At 40.5% G+C, this 12,116-nt stretch overlaps 1 protein-coding gene across 1 annotated transcript; it reads left to right on the top strand.

Annotated features, from left to right (window-relative positions):
* Positions 1–6,008: 6,008 nt before the first annotated feature.
* On the top strand, positions 6,009–6,937 carry LOC308691796 (putative nuclease HARBI1; the record flags this gene model as incomplete). Its single annotated transcript, XM_081367357.1, has 2 exons — positions 6,009–6,370; positions 6,445–6,937. The coding sequence occupies 2 exons, from the start codon at positions 6,009–6,011 to the stop codon at positions 6,935–6,937; spliced, it is 855 nt and encodes a 284-aa protein (XP_081223483.1).
* Between the last annotated feature and the right edge of the window lie 5,179 nt (positions 6,938–12,116).

Genomic DNA, 12,116 nt, shown 5'->3' with positions numbered 1-12,116 from the left:
ATTGACTTTTATGCTTTTGGTGTCATTTGAAATGTCTCAAAGTGAGTGGTACAGATATCTCATATCCAGATAGATCAAATAAAAGAAAATAAGGTTTATAGAAGTTTAGAGAAAACTGGTTAAGCCATTTAAGGGTAGGCTTCCCCATCCCCCATGTCACCTGGTCAAACAGGATAAAGGAAGGTGTGCTCTGGCTCTCTGGGCTCTTCTTGGCTGGATACGAATGGAGTAGGTGGTCTTTCTCTCTCCCTCTCTCTCTCTCTCGCTCTCTCTCTCTCTCGCTCTCTCTCTCTCTCTCTCTCTCTCTCTCTCTCTCTCTCTCTCTCTCTCTCTCTATCTATCTCAGGTACAAGCTGGGTAAGATTATTTGGTGTAACCAATGTATAACCATTTTCTAGATATTTGAATTGATTGTTGAATTGATCTCTGATATCTGAAATATTAAATTGCTACAATGTGATTATTCCAACTGATTTTGACATTGTTCATTTAATGGTTAAAAGGAATAGTCAAACATTCGCTCACTTTTAGTGAGGCACAGATATTATTAAAACCTTTCATTTATGGAGTTAGGTGAAATAAATGAGTATACATATGATTAATGTATTACAAATTTAACCAACCCATACTTTGCATGAGTGAGGACAGAACACGTGATTCCTTCCCCATGTATTGGCGAACCGGCAGATTGGACCAATATAGCGGGCCTTACAACATTTACAATGTTACAACAGATTTCTATTTCAAATAAATGTTGTTCTTTTGAACTTTCTATTAATCAAAGAATATTGAATCAGTTTCCACAAAAATATTAAACAGCACAATATTAGTCTTGTGCGCTGGTACTATGTGTGTACAAACCAGCCTTACTGTACAAGACAGAGATTTGCAGAGTATACTCTGATTGTTTTCACTGTTAACAGCACTGCCAACACAGTCAGTGCCATTTATGCTCTGTGGTCCATGTGTTCATACTTTTAGCTGTGAGGTTTTGAGTGAGGTCACCCGGCATTTGATTGATTCCTCTATAGGCTCTAATGGACTTCCAATCACATGTTTGGGGTGTGGACTCCTGTAACACTCCTCTGGTTATTTTCATATAAAAGGGTGTATACTTGAAGCACTATGCAGCACTAAGCACTATGCATATCTTTCCATGGGCTGTTCACATTCTCAGTGGCAATTTACTGTCATATGCACTGGTCAAGAAAACATCTATGGTCAGGATGCTCAGGAATAGTTGCTGTATTAAAAAAAAAAATCCTTAATATTCAACTATATTTTTGATTTGACTGCACTGGCACTACAGGTTGTGAACTGAACTGAGCTGGACGATGACATCACTGTTTTCTACACAGCTGCTTTATAGATTAAATTAACTTATTTAATAATTGAAGATCTTTACAATGGAACTGAATCAACACTAAACTGACCTCAGCTGAACAATGACACTATTTTATTTTAGAGCTGCTGTACAGCAGAAATGAAGCACTTTATAAATAAAGGTGACTTCACTAAAACACTGGAAAAAGTCAAATTAGTCTTATTGTAGTTTGTGCTAAGTCCAGACGAGTACACACAAGATAAAGGTGCAACGCGGTATTTTGTAAATGTCATGAGCATTCACAGTGAACACATTACGGTAAAACGTAATGTATTATATGTACTCTGCAAAGGAGGCAGTCAAAGGAAAAAAAGTTTGTTTCAAACTGTGCTACATAGACTTTGATCTTTCTTCAAGATCAGAGAGAGGATCAGAGAAACAGCTGTCTGGAGACAAGGAGCTTTGCTTGATGGATGACCTGTTCTGTGAAGGTCAGTCAAATGAGAACACTAAAGCCTTTAGGTTATACTGGCCTACCTCTTATGCATTCATTGGGCTGATATTAACTGGGGATTAGAGTGCCTTTAAATTTAGAAAACATTTTTTTAAACATTTTTCTCTTTTTTTTTTTTTTTTTTTGAGTTTATTGTGATATGATAGTATACAGTAGACAAGAAGTGAAGTGGGAAAGAGAGGTGTATATGTATCAATGAAGAACAACTTGCTTGGTTTCTACATTTCCACTGTAATAAAAGCTGCCCATAATATATTGTAACATTTTATTAAAGCATTTGAGAAAATTATTTTTTAATTAATTTTAATTACTTGTATAAGTATTATAAAAGAATGCTATTATATATATAGAGAGAAGAAAAGGGTAAAATAGAAAATGGTATTTAAAATTGTAATAATATTTCACAATATTACAGTATTTTTCAGGATACTGTAATTTAAAGATAATTTGATAATTTTACAAATGCTTTGTAACGGCGCTTTGTCCAGTGTAAACAGCCTTTAGCTGTTGCAGCACGACGTGACATGATCGAACAAGGTCAAGTGTGGTGTAGACATGGTGTAACAGTTAACAGACACTAGAAGAAAGATGCCCAGTGTTCCTGATCACCTGCGTGAACATGCTATAGACCTGCTGCAAGGAAGAATGAGGGAATGTATGTAATCTAAGAAGCCTAAAAGCTCATTTCCACCAACTGCGGAACGGCTGCGGATCCACTCCGGAACGGCGGCGGAGTCAATAGGTTTCCATTAAAGTCAATGTGTGTTTTTTCACTGACTGCGGAACGATCCTGTTCTGGATCCGCCCTCCGGAGCAGATACGCAGAGCTTCTATTTTTGCTGGATGCCAGAGAGCTCCGCAGCAATTCTGCAGCCGTTCCGCAACAAATCCGGACCTGGTGGGTATTGAAGGACAGCGTAGCACAGAGCCGACACGCAGCGGAGCCGATCTGCAGCCGTTCCGCAGTTGGTGGAAATCCGGGGTCAGACAGTGCTACATGGAGACAGGGAAGCCAGCTGATCGTCCTTTCAGTTCCAAACCACGTGTAAGCATTATGTTCCCCCAGATGTGTTCGAGAACTTGCAGGTGCCTTGGTGGAAGAGTGGAGTAACATCTCACAACAAAAACTGTCAAATCTGCTGCAGTCCATGAGAATGAAATGCACTGTAGTACTAAAAAGCAGCTGATGGAAACACCACTGACTGCTAGACTTTTTATATTGACGTTGTTTGGAGAAAGACTGGAACCATAGTGACTCCACATTTGCAGATGTATTTTGAACTCTCAGCCTCAAATGTCTTTGTTCACTTTTAAAACTGTACAAAACAGGGACCAGCTTCAAGATCAAAAGCAAATGAAACAGAATGGAAATTGAGCTGAGCTCTAAATTATTTTATCCTCCAGTTCATTATTGATCTCCAAATCATGATTTAAACATCTTCCTCAGCGAGACTTGCAGTGGCTGTCATACGTAGATGATATACATTGTAAGGTCTTTAGGAGAAGCCAATTACACACTGCCTTTTGATGCTTTAATCACAAAGATATGGCTTCAAGACATCAAAGGCACTAAAAGGTCCATTGATTTCGAATGATGCATGGATGGTGCTCACGCAAGCATTTTCTGGGGCTAAATTATAGAGCATGTCTTATTATATATCATATTCATCTAAAGTATGTGTTATCTAACAGTTCTTAATCTGTTGTGTTCTATATTTACTTCAGAATAATGATTTCCCCTAATTAAAAATTTCTACATGGGTCAGAACATGCCAACATTTTATAATCCAATTTAAATTTGCAGCTGTTTGAATTTCTTGTTCTGTTTAATCTGGAATGGTGTCAGATCAGGTATTGCAAAAGTCAACAATGGTTTCCATAAAAATGTAAAGTAGAAAACTCTCCTCTTTTCAATAATCATTCCATATTAAAAAATAAAATGATGATACATTGTTGGCTGTTTTAAGTAACCTTGCAAAATGTAGCCCAGGCTTGATATAGGGCATTTTTTAAACCTTAGAAATTAGCGATGATTTGTTTATGAGAGTGATATGTACACAAGGAAAATGACAAAATGTGTCACTGACATCCCTGTTGGCATAAACAGAGTGAACCGAGAATAGAGATAATGTAGAACGAACTTATTCAAAAATCAAGCTATACATGCTGTGATTTACTTACGAATATTACATATTATTCATATACTCAGAAACCAAGCTAAATGAATTTCTAATGGCTGGTACTTGGTGTCTCTGGAACCGAATCTTAAGAAATAAGCCATGCAGCAAAACTTAAGACTGAAACCAGCAGAGTTGGAAAACAAGAAGGGTAGAGCAGAGAGAGGTGGACAAATTCAAATTGTCACACCTCTTCCCTCCAAAATCACCCCTCCAGTGACCTTTACAGCATCCCAAACTACATGTTTTACTTACAATTCCAAATGCTGCAACATTCCCCCCTTATCTCCAGTGTGACAGATGCGGTTGGATTAAGCAGCCTTTATCCAGGGTTAGTGCTCAGCTGATAGAGCCTTGTGAAGAAGCTTTCCTGTGGGGATGGCTGTATTAACTGAGGAATGAGTGGTTGGTCGTGTGGGTGCTGACACCGCTGGGAATAAACTGCTTCATTCCCCACACTCACCCCATCAGCTTCCGCACCTCACCCCACTGCTGTAATCCAATCAACACCTTGCAAGACGGATAATAAAGCCAGCTTCACCCTGACATAAGTGAATACAGACGGCTCATGCAGGCATATATAGAGGCACTGTCACGGTCTGAAAGCAGAAAGAGACCTGGAAGACATGCTACCTGTTGGGTTCTGGTGGTGATTAAGCAGTGCTTTTTGTACTTTTTTTCATGTCATCAGATCATAATAAAAACATGGCGAAAATATACATGTATGTCAAAATACAAAAAAATACAAAAATAAATGATGACAAAAAAGCACTGATGGGAGTGGAAAGTTCTGCGCATGATCTACTGAGGACTTACAAATTAAAGAACACAGCCGGATCATTTCTATAATGACCAACGCAATCCACCAAAAGCAGCGCAAATTAGCGCAAATTTCCCTGAAAGGGAAACTCCTACAAATGCATATGCAATAAGATCAGCCAAAAATAACCCTGTCCATGCCTTTTCTATGCTAATTTTTCACTGTGTGTCTTTAGTAAATCTTGACAGTAGTTTTTTAATGCCAAAAGAGGGATTGCGCTGGAGCAAGCTGTTAGTAAATCTGGCCCTTAACCTTTTACTCAAACTAATCATATTTTTGTAAATATTGGAATGATTTTTTAGAATAGACTACCATTACAAATGCATACAATTAAACTCAGTTATTAATATGTGTCTTTATATATACATTACATATCTTTACGAATATTTACACATTCTCATATTAACAAACAGTTAGTAAATAGACAGAATCTAAAGCAAACATCAAATTAACAGTTCTCGGTTCATATTGAACTGGGCAACAGAAAAATGACCCGCGGTTCAGTGAGGGCGTCAGATGAGAACTGTGAGTCAGATGTAATGATCTGGGCCCGGTTCCCCAAAACGACCTTATCGCTAAGTAGTTCTTAACCTATTCCTTAACCTCTCTATTAACGTTATGGCATGATTCCCGACACGTTCGTACGCTAAGTATATCTTCTGTAAGTCACACTTTCGTAAGGTTGGTCTGGGCCCGGTTCCCCGATAACGCTCACTCTTAGCGCGCTAAGAAGACTCGAAAGATATATCTTACCAAAGTTGTTTATGTTCCTAAGTGTGTTCCCCGAACCATACCTTAGGAAGCTGCTTGGATACAGGCCTATTTATGAAGTTGACTTTATTTGGTATCAGAACTAATATGGTGGTAATTAGCCTAGGCTATTTCGTAATGTCATTAAAGCGTTTAAATTGGCAATCACTTTTGATAATTAAAATCCGGTAAACAATTTGGCTCTAAATGGCTAAGATCTATAAATGGGTAAGCATGGTGGTGTCCAGTAAGCGACCAACTATGGCAGCGATCCAACGTGTCCTTGTATTGAATCAAAGATGGCGCCGGCCGCGGAGCCGTTTAGTCCATGTCAATTTTTTTATTCGGCAAAACTTAAGCATTTTTGACATTTTGCCTGACGTGGCTATATTAAAATAATTTCGCCTCCCAAGACAACTCATTATGGAGCTGCTGGACCTTCTCAGACCTGCGCTTGCCAGGCTAACACGGCGGGATTTTGCTTTAATCCCAGAAGTCCAGCTGCTTGCAGCGCTAAGTTTTTTTGCTACAGGGAGCTTCATCGAGGTCGTGGGAGAGGGCTACGGCCTAAGCAAGACCTCGGTGTGGAGGTGCGTCCACACTGTCACCAACACCCTTCTGCGCCATGCCGGGGATTACATCCGGCTGCCGGCAACACGACAGGAGGTCCAGGAGGTGCACCAGGGCTGTCATGCCATTGCTGGCATCCCCAGAGTCTTGGGCCTGGTGGATGGCACACTCATCCCTATCGCCAATCCATCAGTGATTGATCAGGCGTACATATCGTGAAAGGGATACGCGGCCATAAACGTGCAGGTTATAGTGGACCATGGGGTGTGATCTCCGACCTGGTGGCAAGGTGGCCAGGCAGCACCCACGACAGTTTTGTCGGGGCCAATTCTGCCGTGGGTGAACAAGCGGAGAGAGAGGGGTTTGGTCAGAGCCTGTTCCTCGGAGAAAGTGGATACCCTCTGAGAACATACTTATTCACACCGCTGACCAACCCACAGACTCGGGCTGAAAGAGCCTACAATGTTGCACACGTTCGCACGCGCAACGTTGTCGAGTGTGCAATTGGCATCTGGAAGCTGCGCTTTCAGTGCCTGCACAAGTCGGCAGGAGGACTGCGCATGAAGCCTCACAGCTCTTGCGCAGTTACAGTGGCAACGGCCATACTCCATAACATGGCTGTGCGTGGAGGCACACCTATTCAGGAGGGGGAGGAGGAGGAAGCGGATGAGGAGGAAGATGGAGAGGGAGAAGTTGAGGTCCTCTATCCTCCACAGAGGGCTGCCCTGCATGCTGCCGGGGTTGAGGCAAGGCAGCTTTTGATTGCAAAGGTTTTTGGTTGATTTATATTTTCTTTTTGGATTAACTTGCTGAGCTATCATTAGCCATCATCCATGATTGAATGGACTTTTCTTTTGACTCGTATTATGATGGAATTTTTAGTTTTCTGAAAAATAAATGGGAGTTTCAAACCTTGCATCCATTAAATGTTCTGTGTGTGATTCTAATCCTTTAAACCTTTACTCTATCATGCCATTGTGTCCATTCCATAAGGCATATGCAACGCCAATCATTGACATGCTTCTCTTAAGGTTGGCGAAGGAGCCTACACGTTAGAATTTCTGAGTCAAAAGTTGACATATGCCCATATTACCACGTCACATTGCTTATTCATCTTCATTCATTTATTGGGCATTGAACGCAGGTCACATGGTTGTCAGAGGATTCCCTTTCCGCTGCTTTGCCTTTATATTTGAATGTGCACTTAGATTTACACTGCTTAATTTCCTTGTGGATAAATAAGGTATCTCATAGATAGAGCAAGATTTTATGCGTAGGTTTCCAATGGCAATAGGGAATCAGTTGTTGACTCATTAAAGGGGCATTCCACCCATAGGGACATTGTTTTTTATTGAAAGTGGGTCATATATGTAGTCGAAATGTAAAATACATTTGTATGAAAGACAACAACTCCCACAATGCACCACATTCCACAGCTCCGCAAGCCACTCCCACTAATCCAGAACAGTGCATATCTGCCTAGAGAAATCACTCTTCCATCTACAAGGCAAGCTACAGAGCTTGAAATTAATTTCACACAAAATGTCTAGTTAGTTGGCGAACTCATTAGTGCATTACTCCTCGTTTGTATTTCTTTCGAAAAAGTGAATTATTGCATGGTACCGGGATGTTCAGTCAGAACATCTGCGGTGCGAAACTAGGATAGTTCACAACACAAACGTCCGTGTCCTCGTCTGATTCAGAGATTTCGTCCAGGAGAAATTGTCATCGTTGAAATTCTTTGCCGCAGACGGACTCTATCTCTGTGTTCGTAGTTGCATCTTACAGTCTATGAGTTGCATAGTGAGATCACCGGCGCCACCAGTCCGCCCTAACTTGAGCCAGTCCAGGCTCCTCGTCCGCGGCAGGCAGGTCTTCTGCCTCGGCTGCTCTTCGCTATCAGGCACGTGCACAGGTAGGGCTCAACCTGTGCAGAGCACATGCCCTTTTTGCCCTCACACTCCGAAGTGCCCTTTTTTGGTGGTGTTTTTTTTTTTTTTTTAAATCAATGCTATTGGTCATCCTTTACGTCTGTCTGTCTGTTTTACAAATATTTAGCCAATGAAAGTTCTTAAACCGAGCTTGTGTAAATCTCATTCGATCCTCAATCTGTCAGTAAGCTGATAACTCCGCCTCCTCTATATTCACTGAATCAACTGAAGTTCCACAAGCAGCCGCACAGTAGACAGCAGCTGAACGAAGTTTTGCGAAGGGTAAATAAATATCTTGCTGTTTGAATAAGTACTACTAAACACTATGTCTATAAAGGCTCATATTTTATTTATTTGATGACTCACTGACTGAGACATGTGGGACGTCGCCTGAGAGAGAGGTCTAGGCTAGCATTTGCCATCTAGTCATACCCAATACATAGCCTAACGCAAATAACTTAAATATCCTGTGCATACAGTAGTATTTCATATTTTATAAAATGCGATTTTGGCCAAATGTATTTTACAACAGGAAAAACAAACTAGTTTGTAACCTGTTGATGAAAATGTAATGTGATAGCCTACCGCCTGCGCCGTATTAATGACGGACAAAAAAAATGCACATTTGCACACATTCGCTGGTCAAAAACTATATATTGATAAGTAATACAACAACATATAATTTGTTTTTAACATCGGAAAATCATAGCAGGTGCGCCCCCGCGCTGTTTCGTACTGGAACTTACACAAAGCGATCCTCATCACCTAGGTAACATATTTCTAAGAAATTTCTTCTTTGATTTATGATTGCTGATACACTTAATTTATTAACATTTAGGCTAATCATGTTATGGTAATAATATTCAATTATGGTTAATTCAAGGCTGTTAATATGCATGTATTCGCTATCTAGCTAATTTTTAATCTATATTATTCTATACTCTCCGCTCATCCTCACATGTATAAAATGTAGTAAAACATGGTTTTACTACAGTAATGTTGTAGTAGTAACTAAAAAAAAATTACAGAAGATCACTGTGAAATCTTTATATTGTATCATGCAGAATGTAATTCATGATGTAATTCATTCCAAGGCTTCATTTATTTGATCCAAAATACAGCAAAAACAGTAATATTGTGAAATATTTTTAGTGAATAAGAGACCTTCAAGAGACCAACATCCCTTGTCCTCTACAGCACAGTATCAAATTTTTGCCAGGTAGGCGGATACATGTTGGATATAGTAAAGGTATGGCTATAGTTTCTTATAAGCTGGAATTGATTTGGACATAATTACTCAAATTATATTTCAAAATAGTTTGTCAAAAATACTTGACTCATTGCTCTACCTTCCCCTCTTCTCAATGTCATACATAATCATGGTAACCAAATAATACAAATTAGCTAAACAGAATAGCTAAAAAAGAGAATATGAAGAGTTCAGATGCAAAAGCCTCTAAGTGCCATCTGAAAATTTCTTCTAGAATGATCATTTTTATCAAGCTCATATATTTAAGTTCAGTAATTTCACTTAAATGGCAATGAAAATTAGCTATTAATTGTCCTTTAAGTGAAATTACTGAACTTAAATATACGAGCTTGATAAAAATTATCATTCTAGAAGAAATTTTCAGATGGCACTTAGAGGCTTTTGCATCTGAACTCTCTCTCTCTCTCTCTCTCTCTCTCTCTCTATATATATATATATATATATATATATATATATATATATCTGCAAAGTTCATAAAAAAGTGCATAAAGTTCAATAAAAAAACAGAATTTTTTAGCTATTCTGTTTGGTTTTGTAAGCTAATTTGTATTATTTGGTTAACATGTTTATGTATGAGTCAAGTATTTTTGACATATATTTCTATGCAATTTAAAAAAGACGGAGTACACAAGAGCAACAGAAGGTTGCTGTTGTATTTAGGTTAAGAGGCCCTTAAAACCCTGTTTATCTATATTATTATTATGGTTGTTATTAATCGTGAATAAATCTAAAGCTTTTGAGACTATTATTTTGTGTTATTGAATTTGTCATGAAGACGTGACCATTTCTTCCTTTTATGTAGGCTTACTAAATAATTTTGATATAAAAAAAGGGAGGGGGGTGCCCTTTTTCAGTTTCAGCACATGCCCCTCAAAAGGTCTGTGCACGGCCCTGTTCGCTATAATGCGGCTTGTAAAGGTAGCCACAAACACCTGATTCAAGCATCAGACTTCCGAAATCATCTTCTTCTCCGCTATTGTCATAACTGTACATCTGTCTCCACAGCGCCTGTTAGCTTAGCTTCAAACAAGATGGAGGATATTGCTTTCAGTTTCAGAGAGTAAAGTCCCACCCACTGATCTGTTATAGGTCTATAGCGTGAGCGGGTCCCGGCCCCTGGGAAAGATGAGGAACTAGTGCTTGTAGTCTCAACAGAAATCCCCCCCTCTTACACTTCCTCCGACAATGACGCAAAATGATGTTTTATTAACAAAGTTCGGGAGGAGCAGGTTCAGATAATTAACCAAATTATGCACAGCTGGAGATTAATCAGTAATCAGTATAAATTCACAGCAGACCTATCTCTGTTCACTGAAAGTTTGTCAGCATCCCTCCTCCACCCCATCTCCTCACTTCCAGTTCCATCTACACTTACCAACTGGGGGGAGTACTCTGGGTTCGGGCCTAACTCTGAGCTCGGAGCCCTCCCCCCGGACAGCACGCCAAATACGCATAAACTTATTGTACTAATTATATGTAGATGTGAACTCATGAAATGACGATTTTTGCTTCATTGTGGGAGGAAGTGTAAGAGGTAAATAACGGATTTCTCCCGTCTCAGGGGAAAATGAGAGAGTGTTGCACGACCATTCAATAGTATGACTGGGTTTCTAACAATGCAAAGCTTAGTGCAAATGGGTGGAGTGTCCCTTTAAGGATGACAGAATGACATACAATCTTGTTGATGATCAAGTATTTTTAATGAAAATGTGCATACAAACACACACAGACACGGTCACTGGTGTGACTGTTGCTCAGAATCTATAAAGACAAACACATACCAAATTCAGATTAGGAACTGTGAGGAAAGGAACATCAAAATCTATAAACCAAGAACAACTGGCTCACCTTCAGCTGGCAGCAAGACTGGTACCGAGATTGAGGGCCTGTTGAATAGCGCCTCTGCTAGGGCATGCTGCTGCTTGGCCAGTTCCAGCTTGGCTCTCTTCAGCTCCAGAGACTGGCGAGCAAGCTCATTTGCTTCGGTCAACTGGCGCTGAATGTCCTGCAACACGACCAACTTCTCCTTTTCAATGTTCACCAACTCTTCGCTACACCGACATGGTGGGATTGTGGAGCGACGTTGTGATGTCGTGTAGCGAAGTCCTGGCGAAGACGTGTGTACGGGAGGTGGCAGCGTAGTGCACCCTTCCGGCTCGGTGCTGCCAGGTGAGGAGAGTGCTGCAGGTGGCTCGGTGTCTGGGGAGCATGGCATACTGGGGGGTGGCCTTCTCCTCATGTGCTGTTAAGGGTTGCACCGAACTGGTCCCCGCACCTGTCCTCGCCTGGTCTCTACGGACAGCAGAACCTCTCATCTTAACCTGGCTTGAAAAATCATGCCATTTTTTCCTGACATCCTGCCAGGACCTTGGTGTGCCTGATCCAGAGGCAGCCATCTTCCGTGCTATGTCGCTCCATAGCTCTTTTTTGTTGCTGTTGCACAAGTTATTCCGAAAGCTGGAAAACAGTAGCCCCGTTTACATGCACACTTTTTAGCTATTCTGATTGAGATCGTTCTGATTGACGGATTCCGGTTGACTGTTTACATGGGATGTTATCTAAACCGATCAGGTGTTTACATGTGCTGACGCTTCCAATCGAAATCATTTCGTGACATGCGCACACAGCTTGTCTGCCGGATCTGGAAGCTCATTATTTCCCACGATTTCAATCCTGTCAAGATGGTGCATCACTTAATCGTCGCGTTAGTTGTACGTTAGGCATTAACCGCGTTTCCACTGTCGGGCCAGTGCGAGCAAG

Source organism: Scardinius erythrophthalmus (assembly GCF_964197995.2).
Source record: "Scardinius erythrophthalmus genome assembly, chromosome: 6".
NCBI classification, from domain to species: domain Eukaryota; kingdom Metazoa; phylum Chordata; class Actinopteri; order Cypriniformes; family Leuciscidae; genus Scardinius; species Scardinius erythrophthalmus.
This window is presented reverse-complemented; position numbering and strand designations above follow the sequence as displayed.